Here is a 16495-nt window from a genome sequence, read left to right on the forward strand (position 1 = left end):
TGTTAAAGGGTTTTAATTTGGGGAGTGGTATTCATGTTCCAGAATATGCCTTCATTTACAGCAACAGAGAATGGTCTGGGATTGGAGAAGTGAGGGCAAGACTGGTAGCTCAGTCTTCTATTAGCTCTCTACTAACCAGTCTATGACCTCACTAAGAAAAAGGTCTATGTCTTAATCATCTCTGCATCCATTACACCCAATATAAAGCCTGAAACATAGTAGGTGCTCAGGGGAATGCCTGTTTGTTTGTTTTTTTAACTTATTTGGGGGGGGGTAATTAGGTTCATTTATTTATTATTTTTAGTGGAGGTACTGGGGATTGAACCCAGGACCCTGTGCTTGCTAAGCATGCACTCTACCACTGAGCTGTACCCTCCTCCCCTGGAATGCCTGTTTACGTTTGTTACATTCTTCTGACTTTACTGAGGTTTAACTGACAAATAAAACTGTATGTAATTAAAGTACCAAAATGTGATGATTTGATATACATATATATCATGAAATAATCATCACAATTAAGTTAGTTAACATATTCATCATTTCACATAGTTATCTTTTTTTGTATGTGTGGTAGGAACACTTAAGATCTACGCTCAGCAAGTTTCAAGTGTGCAATACAGTATTACTAACTATAGTCACCATGCTGTAAGTTAGATGCTCAGAACATATTCATGTTATAACTGAAGTTTGCACCCTTTGACCAACATTTCCCCATAGGAAGGAAATGCCTGCTGAATGAGTATGTATTCTTTTAGCGAATACTAACAACATATGTTTTCACAGAGCTGAAGGATCAAATCCACAGAGTAGTAAGTCTACAAGGACTGTGCGTATAAAGATTTATGTAAGATTCTTAATATAATCAGAGCCTGCCCACCTCTCTACTCAGCATTTTTCTTCCTATCAGAATTTTAAGAATGCATTTTTTTCTATTTCGTTCTGTTTTGTTTGCAAGGTTTACTATTTAGTTTAGACATTTCTCAAAAGAACAGATAGCCCGTGAGTCTGCTCTGCAAGATCTAGTCCCATGCTTCTGGGGTCAAATGCACTGCTGACTCACAAGGAAGGAAGGCATACCAGCGCCTAGGAGCCTCCGAAGCAGCATCTTTAGAGCCTGAGGGTCCCGGCTCTTTGGAAAAACACGGCATAGAGAAGTTCAGGCCAGTGAGCTCCTCAGCAATGGTCTAACAAAGGCTTGGCCTTCTCTGAGCAGGTACTGCTCTCTCTCCAACCAGCACAGCAAGCAGGGGTACTCCAGAGAGAGACAGCAAGCAGACGCTGGACTTACTTGAGTCTGGGCCCTTCTGAATCAGATTTGCCTTTGGACTCCCAAAGACAGCTACATGGTATACAGCCCATTTTTTAATGTAACTTGAACCAGTCCTGAGATCACAATTAAACAAGACACTGCCATTCACTCAGTAAACATTTACTAAGTACATGCTACATGCTCAACTCCAAGGCAGATACAAACATGAAGAAGGAAGAGGTTTATGTCCCTACGCTAGAGGGGTTGAAGAGAGGACGTAAAAAGACAGAAACAATTCCTATATAACATGACTAGTGCTATAAAAGAGGGTGTGCCATGTGCTTTGAGAAGACAAAGGACAGAGCTGCTGAGGGAGGGTCAAGACTTGTTTCTAAAGACTAGAAAACTGGAGTTAGAAGATACTGAAGGGATGGAATGCAATTATGAAGACACTGTCAACCTTCTAGTTTCACAGCACAGGAGGGAAGTACAGGGTCCAAATGACTGGTGCCCTCACACAGGTGACTGGGATATCTACACGTGCATACAATTCCCATGGAAAAAAAAAATTTTAAACACTTTTTCAAAAGTAGGTGCTGACTTTCATATTACTGATAAAAGTGAAAACTGGTACAATCTTTTGGGGGAGGCAGTGGCATTTAAAAGTATATATCAAAAGCCTTCAAGTTTTATATACCCATGATTCAGAAATACATTGCTACTTGTAGCAATTCATGGAATTCAAGCAAATGATACAGAGATTTAGCTACAAACATGTACATCACACTGCTGTTTAAAGAATGCAAAATCTGAAATAATCAGGAGAGGCCTGGTCAAATATATCACAGTATATACAGCTATACAGTGGATGGCAGTCCATACATTAAAAGTTAATGAATTTTAATAATTAAGATGGTCACAATAGAGATTTGCAGATACTAATACATATAAAATAAATAAACAACAAGTTTATACTGTATAGCACAGGGGACCATATTCGATACCTTGTAGTAACCTATGGTGAAGAAGAATATGAGAACAAATGTATGTATTTTCCTATGTGACTGAAGTATTGTGCTGTACACCAGAAATTGATGCAACATTGTAAACTGACTGTACTTCAATAGAAATATATTAAAATCAAAAAAAGATCATAATATATAAATTATTTTCCTTTCTATTTTTACTGTGATGCAGAGTAATGAGTGTATTACACTTTGTAAGCCAGTGTATGTATATTGTATATATTTAATTTAGAAGTTTCATGAATTGATTCTTACCCATATTATGTGTGAGGTACTCTGATTTTTCTAAATTCTACTCCTTTTGAAAAAATGCTTGTTGTAACCCACTGAATTGATTTTATGGTTTCACTAATGGGTGACTACTTGCAATTTGAAGAAAGCCATTTTTAGGTTGTAAAGTAAATTCCCAATGGCATTTAATAATCATGATGAAAGAGGCAAAATGCTTGGCACTCAATATACCCAGTAAATTTTAGCTGTAATGTACACTGAATTTCTCCTTTCTCTTCTAAAATGTGAACTCTGATCTTCAGAGATCATTGCTTTTCCAGATATTTACACAAGGTGGAGAGTCAAACATTGAATAAATAACTGAGTTTTCCAAGGTCTAGAGTTCAAACCAGATCACACACTTTGCTTATTCATTCATTCATTCACTCATTCCACAAACATCCACTGAATGCCCCTGTGAGCCATGTACAGTGCCAGGGCTGTGTTCATAACTTTGGAGCGCCCAAATGCTTAGAGGGGAAAGAGTGATGTAAATAAGCATGACAAGATCTAGTAAGTGGTATGGAAAACAATGGTATGGAAGCATTATGATATAGTAAGAGGTATGGAAAAAATGTTATGGAATCCCAGAGGAGGGAGTGTCAAACTGGGGGCATCACAGAAGTGATTTTTGAGGAATGCCCTAAAGAACAAATAGGTTTTCACCAAGCAGAGAAGGAAGGGTATCCTAATCATTGGGAACATGGAAAGAAGCACAGAGCTGTGAATGAGCATGAGGAACTGGGGATGGGATCACTCTCCTCGTGGCTGGGAAATGGGGTATGAGCAGTGAAGTGATGCAAGATGAGGCTGAAGGGTTGCCTGGGGTCAGTGCCCAGGTTGTGAAGAAGCCTGGATGCCGGGTAGAAGGACTGATAACTACCTTGGCCTGGGGCACTGCTGGCGCTCTGTAAATAGTATCTTTCTTCCCTTGCCTTCTCCCCTTTCTCACACCAATGAACACAGCTCAGTGTAGTTTCTCTCACTCTTAACATGCTTAGAAACCTCTTGAATAACCCTCAAAAATTCCACCAAGGAAGAACAAGTAGTTTAAGTGGTTTAAAATGCACCATTAAATCATTGTGATTTTTTCAGAAAAAGAATATGGAGAAGAAAGAGAAACTACAATCCTGAAGACATACAAACCATAAAGCCAAATGCCAAATTTCAAGTATCTCAGAAGAGAGGAGGAAAGATGATTTTTCTATCATAAAACTAGTAATAGTCAGATCACAGAAAATTTGGAAAATAAGAGAAAAAAGTTACAACTTTACTATCCAAATATACCACTGTTGGCAATTTGGAAGTTCTTCTAAAAATCTTTTACTTCTGAGTATTTTTTTTTCCATTATAGTCATAGATGTATCATTCAATATTCTCCCTGAATTGTATCCGTGACACTTCCTGTGTAGCCCACATTCTTCATAATCATCGTTTTTAATGGCTGTAGCGTACACTCCATTGAATAGTAGTGGGATAAATTACCTTAATCACACTCCTTAATTTTGGATATTGAGGTTTCTTCCAACTTCAGTTAACATAAACAATGCTATTTGGTTAGGCGGCTTTCTCCATTTACAAGTACTTGCCAGACAAAATCTTAAAAGTAGAATTACTAAGTCAAAAGGGAATATACATTTTAACGTCCTATTACATATACCATCACATAAGAAAGCCTGATTTAGAAGAGCATCAATCAGGTTACAGAAGGCATGAAATAAGAGAAAGGAGAGCGTAAACAGATGGTAAAGGCCAGCACACACATGTGCATACACAAAAGCCTGTGAATTTCAGGTCAAAGAATATTAGAAAGGGCCCCAAGTGAGCTCTGGGAAATCACTGATGAAGTGTGGTATGTCCACAACACTGGAAGCCTGGAAGAGTTTTAGCTCTCCTTTATCAAGCTTTTTAAAAGCCCTACAAACTACTCATCATCTAAACAGCTTATACTTAACACTCTTGAAGGAACAAGAGATGTTCTTTAAATTTTAAGAGGGAAACAGATCAAGAGTGCTTGGTTAAATGGCTACAGAGGGAAGGACATTATGTTTCTGTTCTCAGCATCCACATGGGCTTGAAATAAACATGAAGTCTGTAAACAGGTCTCTGTATCAATAAAAGACAGACCATTCTTACCATATTCCTCCCTCCAAAATCCACAGCTAGGGAACGATACAGTTGTCAGTGAAAACAATACATTTCCAAGTTTCATGGAACCCAGCAAAGCACAACAGTATTAACCTTGCCAATCCTCTTATCTCTCTCTCTTTTTTTAAGGTAGAAAAAGCTAACTGAGATAAGATTATAAAATTTAAGACTAAATTGTCTAGTTGACTAGTAGAAAGCCAGAGCCACCTTGACTCCAAAGTCACCCCTTATGCAGTGTTCATAAATCATGTAAAAATTGGCAGAGCTGTTCTGAAAGCTATTCAATATTGGAACTTCCTTTTAAAATTAATTTCCAAGTCCTCTGCCTGTCTAAAATTTACCTTATCATGTCATAACTTATATACAACAGAATGCATACATTTAAAAAGTACAGTTCAGTGAGTTTTGACAAATGTATACAACTGTGTAACCATCACCACAACCAAGAAACAGGACATTTCCTTCACCTCAAAATGCTCCTTGGTGTCCTTTTCAATCAGTTCCTGCCTTCTCCATCCTAGGCCAAGGCAACTGCTGGTCTGAATTCATCTACTATAGACTAGTTTTCTCTCTTTTTAAAATATAAATGAAATCATATAGTATATTCTCATATGTCTGGCTTTTATGCTCATTGTAGTATATTCAAGATTCATCCATGTTGTTTTGTGTATCGCAAGTATGATACAATGGAATATTGACCCAGTAGTAGAAAATAAGAGATAAAACACACTGCTTATCCACCTATCAGCTGATGGATGTTAGGGTTGTTACCAGGTAGTATTTACTATGAATAAAGCTGCTATAAACATTCATGTACAACCTGTTTGGATATATATATATTTTTATTTCTCTTGGATAAATACCTAGAAGTGGGATTATTGGGTTATATTGTTGGTGTATGTTTAACCTCAGAGAAAACTGCCAAACTTCTCCTAAGTGGATGTACCATTTTATGCTCCCATCACCAGTGATGAAAGTTTCAGATCAGTTGTTTCACATCCTTGCTAACACTTATTGTTGTCAGTCTTTAAAAATTGTTTAAGTCAGGTTTATTGAGGTATGATTTACATACAATAAAAGTTACCACTTTCAGTAACTAGTTCTATGAATTTTGAAAGATGTATATAGCCATGTAACCATCACCACAATCAAGATACTGAACAGTTCCATCATCTCCCAAATTTACCTTGTGCCCCCTTTTATAGTCAACTGCTCCTCCCAGCCCCTGCTCCTGACAACCACTTACCTGATTTCTTTCTCTATAGTTTTGCCTATTCCAAAATATCAAATAAATGGATTCTTCCACTTAGCATAATGTAAGGTTCATCCATTTTGTTGGATAGATCAGTACTTAGTTTCTTTTGATTGCCATATAATATTTCATTTTGTGAGCATACCACTGTTTATACCTTCACCAGCTGAAGGGCATTTGGAATGTTTCCAGTTTTTGGCAATTATGAACAAAGAGGCTAAAAACATTCATGTACATTTGTTTGTGTGTATATATGTTTTCATTTTCTTGGGTGAATACCTAAGACTGGAATTGCTTGGTCACATATGTTTAAGATATACATTTATAAGAAATGCAGTGTGTTTATTTTAGCCATACCGGTAGGTAAACAGCAGTACCCTCTTTGTGGTATTAATTTGCACCCTCATGGAGTATTTTTTTCCTGTGCTTATTGGCTATTTGAGTGTCTTTTATTGTTAAGTGTCTCTTTATGTCTTTTGCCTACTTTATAATTGGGCTGTTGTCTTATTCAGTTTAAGGGTTCTTTATATTTTCTGGGGAAAAAGTCCTTTTGAAGATACAAGTATCTAGAATACTTTCAGTCTGTTGCTTGTCCTTTCATTTTTAAAATGGTGACTTTTGAATAGAGTAAGTTTTCCCCCTTTATGAGGTTCAACTTATCACTTTTTCTTTTATGATGTATGTTTTATGTCTTAACTTAGAAAACTTTGCCTACCTTAGTTCATGAAGATTTTCTCCTATATTTTCTTCTATTCATTTTATAGTTTTTGGTTCTATATTTAGATCTATAATCCATTTTGAGCTAATATTTGCACAAGGTAAAAGTCAATATTCTTTTTTTCCCATATGGATACCCAGTTCTTCCAGTAGCATGTATTGAAGAAAACTATCCTTTCTCTATTGAATTATTTGGCATATTTGTTGAAGGTCAATAAACCATTTATGTATGGGCCTAATTCTGAACTATTTATTCTGCTCTACTGAACTCTATGCTTACCTACAATGTCTGTCTATATTTATTATAACTTTATTGTAAGCCTTAAAAGTTGGTAATGTAAGTCCGACAACTTTGTTCTTTTCAACATTGTTTTGGCTATTCTAGATCTTTCGCATATTCGTGTACATTTTAGAATCAGCTCAAGTTTTTGTTTTTTTTTTTTTTAAGCCATCTGGAATTTGGGCTGGAATTATATTGAATTCTATAGATTAATTTAGGAAAAATTAACATCTTAAAAATATTGAGTCTCCCAATCCAAAATGTGGAATATCTCTCCATTTGTTTAGGTCTTTTGAATTATTTTCTCAGAAATGTTTTACAGCATTCAGTATACAAATCTTGCATATATTTCATTAAATTTATTCCTAAGTATTTTGTATGTTATTTAAAATGGTACTTTAAAATATTTCATTTTTCAACTGCTCATTACTAGTATGTAGAAATACATTTAATTTTTGTATACTAACCTTCTCCTGCACCTCTGCTAAATTTGTTCATGAGACCGCCTTAGGATTTTCCATATACATGATCATGTTGTCTGAATAAAGACAACTTTTCTTCCTTCTCTCTAATCTTTAGGGCTTTTATTTCTTTTCCTTGACTTAGTAAATGGTTAGAATTTCAAGCACAATGCCGAACAGAAATGGGAAGGGCAGACATCCTTTTTTGCTCTCATTCTCAAGGGGAAAGCATTCAGTCCTTCACCACTAAGTACAATGTTAGCCATAAGTTCTTCCTAGATGTTCTTTATCACAATGAGGATATCTAGTTTGCTAAGAGCTTTTATCAAGAACAGGTGTTGAATTTTCCCTAAAATACTTTTTTTGCTAATGTTTTGATATAGTTTTCCTTTATCTGTTGATATGGTAAATTACACTCACTGATTTTTCAAATGTTTATGCAATCTATCTACACCTGATCTTGATGTATTATCCTTTTTACATACTGCTGGATTCAATTTGCTAATATTTTGTTAAATATTTTTACATCTATATTTATGAGGTATATTGGTCAGCAGTTTTCTTGTAAATTTTTTGTTTGATTTTCATGTCAGGGTAATGCTGACCTCATAAAATAAGGAAGGTGTGCCTTTGCCCTCTATTTTCTGAAAATATTAGTGTAAGATTGCATTAGTTCTTCCTTAAGTATATGATAAAATTAATCAGTGAAGCTATCTGGGCTTAGAGTCTTCTTTGTGGGAAAGTTTTAATTACAAATTCAAATTTCTTTAATAGAAACAGTACTATTTTTCTATTTTCTATTCCTTCTTCACTTTCTGTAATTTGTGTATTTCAAGGCATTTGTTCATTTCATCCAATTTGTCAAAATTATAGGCATCAAGTTGTTTATAATACTCTTAATTCCTTCTCTCTCTCTTTTTTTAAAAGTACATTTTGGAATATTTTTCGATTTACAGAAAAGTTGCAAAGATAGTAGAGAGAGTGCTCATATGCTTTTCATCCAGTTTCAGTTTCCCATATCTCACATTATTACCACGGTGCATTTGTTAAAACTAAGAAACTGGCATTGGTACCTTATAATTAACTTAAGTCCAAACTTTACTGTGATTTCACCAGTTTTTCCACGAAATGTCTCTTTTCTATTCTAGAATCCAATCCAGAATTTCACACTGCATTTAGCTGTCATGTCTCTTTAGTCTCCTCTGGTCTGTGACAGTTTCCCAGTCTTTCCCTTTTTTTTTTTTTATGACTCTGACAGTTTTGAGAAGTACTGGCCAGGTATTTGATAGAAGGTTCCTCAATCTGAGTTTATCTGAAATTTCTGTCATGATTTGACTGGGTTTTTGGAAAGCGTACCACAAAGGCGACATATCCTCCTCATCACATCATATCAAGGTTACAATGATATGAATTCATACAACATCACTTGATTAAAATAATTTCTGCCACTCTCCACTTAAGTTACTCTTTTCCCTTTTACCTACTCTAGTTTTTGGAAGTGACTCACTAAGTCCAGCCCACACTCAAATGTGTGTTTGTGTGTGTGTGTGTGTGGTGGGGAGGGGAAGATCAAGCCCCTTCACCTAGACAGGACAGTACCTACAGATATTATCTGGAATTCTTCTATAAGGAAAACTTGTCTCTTCTTCCCTACCAACTCTCTTGATTAGTGTTTGTATGGTATATATTTTCCATCCTTTTACTTTTCATCTATTTGAGTCTTTATATTTAAAGTGGATTTCTTGTAGACAGCATAAAATTGGGTCATACTTTTAAAATAAAATAATCTCCATTGAGTGGAATATTTAGACCATGTACATTTACTGTAATAATCAGTACAGTTGGGTACATCTATCATCTTGCTAACTTTTCTGTTTGTTCTATCTGTGTTTGGTTCCTTTATCTTTTCCCCTTCAAATCTTCTGGATCTTCAATATTGGCTTATTAGCTATATATCATTGTCTTTTTTTCCCCTTAGCAGCTCCTCTAAGGTCTACAATACACACTTTTAACTTAATAGTCTATATACCAGTTTACATGTAATTGAAAAACCTTGAAACAGTATACTTCCATTCTCCACCCAATCCTGTCCTTTGTGCTACTGCTATCGTACATTTTACTTCTATGTACTTTGTAACACATGATACATTGGTTACTATTTTTACTTTAAGTATTCAATTTCTCCTATAGAAATTAAATACGAGAAAAGAAGTCTCTTACGTTTACCCACATACTTACTATTTCTGGCACTCTTCACTCTCTTATTTTCCAAGTTTCTCTATGGTATCATTTTCCTCCCATCTGAAGAACCGAACTCCTTTAACATTTCTTGTAGTGCAAGCCTGCTGACAATGATTTCTCTCACTTTTTATTTGTCTGAAGAAGTTTAAATTTTGCCTTTATTTTTGAAGGATATTTTTACTGGATGTAGATCTTTAGGTTGACAAAAATTTTCCTTTATTACTTTAAAAACATCCATTATCTTCTGGTTCATGTTGTTTCTAACAAGAAGTCTTCTGTCATTACTTCTTTCTTTTATATAGCATGTTTTTCTTTAGATAATTTGAAACTTTTTATTACTTGTTTTGAGTAATTATCATGATGTACCTTTTTTCTAATGATGTACCTTTGTGTGTTTTTTTTTAATCTATTATGCTTGAGGTTCAGTGAGCTTCCTAGAACTCTAAGTTTATCATTTTCATCAAAATGGAAAAAAATTGGCTATAATCTCTAATATTAAATATTGTTTCTGTCTCTCTTCACCCTCCTCTCTTTCTAGTATGTCAGTCATTTTGATAGTGTGCTATGGGTCCTCGAGATTCTTTTAAACTTTTCTAGTCGTCTTCCTTTCTATGATTCACACTGGATAGTTTTTATTGCTATGTCTTCAAGTTCACTGACCATTTATGTTGTGGTGTCTAATATCTTTTTAATTCTATCAGTGAAATTTTCATTCCAGGTATTGTATCTTTCACCTCTAGATATTTCTTCTCATTCTTTTAAAATCTTCTCTCTCCTAATGTAGTTCAAGTCTTCCTTTAACTTCATGAACATACTTATAACTTTTATAATATCTATCTTAAGATTCTCATTTGCTAATTCCATCCTTTCATTTTGAGTTTGTTTTTGTTAACTAATTTTTCTCTTGGTTATGGGTTACATTTTTCCTGATTCTCAACATGTCTAGTATTTTTTTTTTTTTGATAGGATGCTAGATACTGTGAATGTTACATGTTAAGTGTTTTTTTTTTTTTTTTTTTTTTTGTCTTTTTGAAAAGAGGACTGAAGTTTATTTTGATAGGAGGTTAATTTTCCTATATATCAGGTCGATCCTGATAAGGCTTTAAAAAAAAAAAGAAATGGTTTTGTTTAAAACTTTTTACTGAAGTTTAACATACATACATAAAAGTACACCTGTAATTTGTGTACAGCTTGATAAATTCTTGCCCATGTACCTGGCACTCAGTTAAAAAACCAGCACATTACCATAGTCTCTGAAACCCTCTCTTATGCTCCTCAAGGCTTAATTTTAAGCTGTGTTAGGGCAGGGCTAAAATCACCTTTACTCTAGAGCTAATTTAGACTACTGCACCAAGGCATGGCCTCCAGGGGGTCTCTAATGACTGCCTGAGTGATCAACAAGATCTTACTCTGGCTGGCCAGAGCTTGAATGACTCCTAGCCTGTGTGAGCTCCACTCTACACGTGGGCAGATCAGTCTACAGCAGGTTAGCCAAGAGGACTCAATTCAGATTTTTGCTGAATAGCTCCCCCTTATCTGGTACTCTGACCACAAATTTAAACCACCTCTCCCTCAAACTCAGATATCTAACCCCTTGACTCAGTGAGAGTGACGTGCTTTGCTAGGGAGTCCCCTCTGGCACCAGAGTCCAGAAAATGCCTCAAGGCAGAAAGCTAGGGGGATCACAGGCCTCATCTCAATTGCTTCCTTTCTCTCAGGGATTATACTCCTGCACTGCCTGTTGTCCAATATGTGAAAACAGTTGTTTTCATAATTGCCCAGAGTTTTATTTGTAAATGGAGGGAGGAGAAATTCAGTTCCAATTATTCCGTCATGGCTAGAAGCAGAACAAAGGCCTCTTTTAATAAAATTTCCAGCATGGATGCCATGTTTTGCAAGATTTCATCTACCAAAATAAACCAATCCATATGTCCCTTCCATCCTTCCATCTATCTATTCAGTGGCTGCTACATCCTTCGGAAGGAAAGATGAATAAAACTTGATTCCTGCCCTCAAAGAACTCACAATTAAAAGGGAAAGCCAGACATGTGTAATAAATTAAACTGCCGGATGGTTAAGTACAATTTTAAAAACAATACAAGTGTTTTGTGAGGACAAAGAGAAAGGTATTGTCAAGTCTACTTGGAGAGGTCAGGGAAGGTTTTTACAGCCTTACGTTAAGCCTAAGTCTTGAAAAATGAGTAGAGATCGACAGATGGTGTAGGACATTTGGGACAGAAGACACTCCATACGCAAAGTATAAAGTTATGAAACAACATGTAAGCTTGGGAGAACTACTAATTCCAAATACCTATTATACAGGTTTGAAGCAGCGAAATGAAAGAGCTAAAATTATGGGAAAAAATGGGAGGATCATTTCATAAAGGAGGGCCCTGCATGCCATGCTAATCATCATCTGCAACCATAATTCATCATTGTTGACTGGACTGCCACCTATGTGCTCACAGGATAATTGTTTATATATATTATATTCATTACATTTAATTCTCACAACCACCTTATGAGGAAACTAAGGCTCAGAGAGCTTCTCTAATTGTGCCCAAGATCACATGATTAGTAGGTGAAGAAGCCAGGATTTAAACACAGGTCTGCCTGATTCCAAAGTCAACAAAAGGAACTTGCCTCTAATCTATAGGCACTGGGAAGTTATGGAAGGATTTTTTTGTCTTCAGAAATTTTTTGTTTTTAAAATTATGCTCATTGATTAAATGGTTTTAAGTAGGAGGAAATAAAGTTAAATGTATGTTGCAGAAAGCGCTCTCTGATACGTGAGTTAGGAGGGCTGGAGTCTAAAGAACCAGGTCTGAGGTTGTTGGAAAAGCACAGAAGAGAAATGAGCTTGGATTAGGTGGTGTTTAGGAGGAATGGAGAAGAGGATGTGAGAAATGTTGAAGAAGCAGAATCTGTCAGATGCTGCAAACAAGCAACTTGGGCAAAAAGGGAGATTGTGAGGTCAACTGTGGACATGCTGATACACTAAAGGGACCTGGTCCTGCTCCAGATGCAGGAGACATAAAGGCATGCTGGACAAGACCTTCCCTCTCAAGGACCTGACAGCTTATGTAGCCTCAAGGAAGGCAAGCACCTTTACATGCAAGATGGTGGGGACATCATCAATGTCCTGTGCTTCAGCCCCAACTGCTCTGTGCGGCCACAGGCCCTACCATCAAGACCTGGGACTTGGAGGGCAGGATCATTGTAGACGAACTGAAGCAAGAAGTTATCAGTGCAGCTGCAAGGCAGAGCCACCCCAGTGTACCTCTCTGGCTTTGCCTGTTGATGGCCAGAATGTTTGCTGGCTACACGGACAGCCTGGTGCAAGTGTGACAGGTGGCCATCAATACCTGCTAGAAATATATGACAGAGCTTTAAAAATTAAAAAAACCTGCTTTTTTAATTAAGAAAAAATCAAACCTATGAATTCCACTGAAACACAGTAAGTACTGTATGGACCACATTCCCTCCCCACTACTATCTTGGAATCTATGATGAGTCTAGAGCCCCGTTCTGGAAACCACTGCTGTAGAACATTGTCAACTCTGCCACAAACCAGCCTGCAAATAGAAGGTTCTCCTCCTGCAGGCTGAGAACTGTTAGGACATGGAGGGAACCAACTGTCCTCTAATTCTGGCTGTAATTATTGACAACAATTTTATTAAAACAAATGCAGGTACCATTTATCAAACACTGACAACATGTGAGCACAGCGCCAAGCATCTGATGAAACACTACCATCTCATTTACTTGCCACAACAATCCTAATAATACGCCTCTCTTAAGGACGGGAAACAAGCTCACGGAGGGAAAACAACGTGCTCACATTGCTTTGGTTCCCTGAGGCTGCCTCACCGATCATTTAAAAAGCATCTTGGAACATGCTACCTTCAGAAAGCCTCTATTACCCTCCCCTCTAGGTCCTTCTGTGCCTGATTCCAATTTTATTTATGGCCCCTATTATGCTATTCCATGAGATATGTGTAATTTACATGTCTGTTTCCCCTGTTGAAATACACTCTTGGAGGGGAAGGACTGGATCTGCTTCAGCTTTGCTGTTCGATGCCCAGTGCTGGGTCAGAGCACTGCATATGGGATAGCCAATCAGCTCTATGGTTTCTGAGCCATCAGTCACTCATCAGGCTGCCCCTGGCTCCTGGCCATTCCTTGCACCTCATATACCCCAGGCTCCCTTGCCACATTTACTCAGTAGCTGCAAAATCCATACCGAAGACACCCATGACTTAAAGGGAGAACTTTTCCACTGAAAGGAAACCGGAATAGAAACCTCAGATTCCTTGGATCAAAAGAACTCAAATTATGGCCAAGAGGCCCTAAGACACCAGCCATGTACCCTGCCCTGACATGATCAACAGAAAACCTCACAGTGTCTGGCATGTTTATTTTTCCTACGCCATCACCTCTCTCTGCCTCACATGGGCGCCATGTACACGGAGTGGAGGCGGTGCAGGCTTGAGTGTCCTCCAGACTAGACTCATCACAGCCCTGCCCCGCCAGCTGTAGGCTCTGTGGCAAGACATGCTCTCTCAGGTTCTTTTCTCCCTCACCCACTCCATGGGGCTAGGATGCCAACTGAATGAGATCCCAAATGCAGAAAGCACCTAGAAGGGCAGGGGGGCTGGGTGGCTCCATGGAGTGACAGAATTGGGTTCACACCTCAGCTCCCCATCTTTTTAGCTCTATGGATAAATGAGAATAAGAAAAATACCTTCCTCAGAGTGGTGAAGAGTAAATGAGAGGTCAATGACGAGTGTTTAACACATAGAAATCAATGAATGGTAGCCATTGTTTAACTACGGTGTAAATGACACATCCTGTCAGGACCCCCCAAATCTCATAGTGAGTTAAGAGCAGAGGTCTGAAACCCTATTGCAAGCCATTCATCAACAAAGAGCAATCTCCCCCAGAGAGCTAGTCCCATGGTGCCACTGGGACTCACGGCAGCAATGCAGTGGCAGTGACCACCTGCCACCATGCAAACCCCAGCGACACAAACCCAGTCCCACATCAGCACACATGCTCAGGCACACCTGCTCCTTTCAGTCTGGGAGCCAGCATGACTTCATAGATCATCCAGACGCAGTCAAGGAGGTCAAACTGCAAACATCAAAACCACAATTCCCAGGGAACCTCAACCCTCCTCACTTGTATGAACAATGGGGGACACTGGGTCTACTTCAGTTGGCCACCAATGAGGCAGCTCTGAGTGGCAATGTGAGACAGGTGTGTGGTCAGATGTTAGCGTGGCAGCCAGCTGCTTTTTGCTAAATACGCCTACCTTCTGTCTAGACCAGAGGTAACAAAGAAAGATTTAGGGGACATGGATCTACATTCAGAGCACTGGCAGCAGACACCCTGCTATGTAGGAAAATGGCTGGGTTTGATGATGGCACAAGAAAAAAATGTAGGTTTGAAGTGCTCCAAATTGCTCTCACGGAAGCCCTTCCACCCACCTTCTGTGGGGGTACCCGGGGAGGCTGTCCTGCTCTCTGGACATGGCAACGGCGATGGGGCTGGCAAGATCCCCAGCTCCACAGAAAGAGGAGTGATCTAGACCTGGGATCACTTCATAGCCTTTCAGATGAGTTATGAGAGCAAAACAAGACTGAAAAAATGAACCACCTCTCCGCTTCCTTCCCTAAGACAAAGGTTCCAGAGGTAACAGAAACCAACTGCAGTTCTTAGGCCATAGGAAACCGACAGCGGTCTCCATCCCATCCCGTCCCCTCCCCAAAGTCACATTCACGTCCACTGCATGAGCTCACGGGAATCAGAACTCAAGAGCGCATTACCCACCACATCATTTGGGAGGCTCTGGAGGTCATCAAAGGGGGTTTCCAGGGTGTTGGTGTCCACATTCAGGATCACAACATCATCCAGGGCCATGTTTCTGACTTTCTACAAGTAAAAGAAAAAATTCAGAAGAGAAAATCACTGAAGCACCATGAAGACCCAGATATTCCCTGGCCTTCTCTGGGAAAGGGGAGTAAGGAAGAAAAGTGACATTTGACAAAGGTGTACTCTGTGGCAGGCCCAATACCAAGTTATTCACATGTGTGAGGCCATTAAACCGTCACAAAAACTCTATGAGCTTGTACCGTCATCCACAAGTCCCAGGGGTGGAAAGGGCTTCAGAGACTAAGTTTACTTACCCCAGGTCACACAGCTAGGGAGAAAGATCCTCATACGTCAACATTATTTTTTCCTTATATTTTCAAATAAAAAAAAAAAACAAAAACCCCAGAAGCTGAAGTCTAGTGCTCTCACTCCAGGAACTCAGATATACAGCTAGGCTCTCAGGATACTCACATGCTCTCATTTACCAAAGGCTACTTGCCCATCTCCTTTGGATCTTGTCATTCTCAGGTATGAAATATGTTGTATAGCCTAGTATTAACATATTAACATTTCTCTTAAACATTAAGTAGAAAGGTCACACTTTTAATTTGGTTCCATATTCCATAGAAATCCAGCTAGGTGAATCATGGCTGTGTGGCTCTGGCCATAATCCATATTCTACTGGTGTAGTAACAGAAAGGGTCAGGGAGACTTGTGCCTGCTTGGTGTTCATGTTTGGTGAGAGGATGAAGACACAACATGGAGAAAAGAAGAGCCCACCACCTGGAAGCAAACTCTCACTGTCCAGAGAAGTACAAGACTGTGTCAGCTGAGTTTTTAATCGCACTATTTACCCGCTGCTGGAATCCATCTCTGTTTTCCTCCTGCCTACCTACCACTTCCAATCTCATTCAATCCTCTTTCCCCATCATGTATTAAAGCTCATTTCTTTAGAGTCCAGCACTTCAGAGCTGTGAA

The 16495-nt window shown here is 38.3% G+C and overlaps 1 protein-coding gene across 7 annotated transcripts in view; it reads right to left on the bottom strand.

The window, feature by feature from the left end:
• DENND1A (DENN domain containing 1A) overlaps window positions 1-16495 on the bottom strand; it is a 470473-nt gene that overhangs the window by 155718 nt on the left and 298260 nt on the right. For all 7 annotated transcript variants that reach the window (XM_074362200.1, XM_074362199.1, XM_074362197.1 and 4 more), the window contains one exon: window positions 15476-15577. In XM_074362200.1, coding sequence (XP_074218301.1) covers window positions 15476-15577 — 102 coding nt within the window. The remainder of the gene's footprint in view (window positions 1-15475; window positions 15578-16495) is intronic.

The sequence above is a fragment of the Camelus bactrianus genome, chromosome 4 (genome assembly GCF_048773025.1).
Source record: "Camelus bactrianus isolate YW-2024 breed Bactrian camel chromosome 4, ASM4877302v1, whole genome shotgun sequence".
Lineage (NCBI taxonomy): Eukaryota > Metazoa > Chordata > Mammalia > Artiodactyla > Camelidae > Camelus > Camelus bactrianus.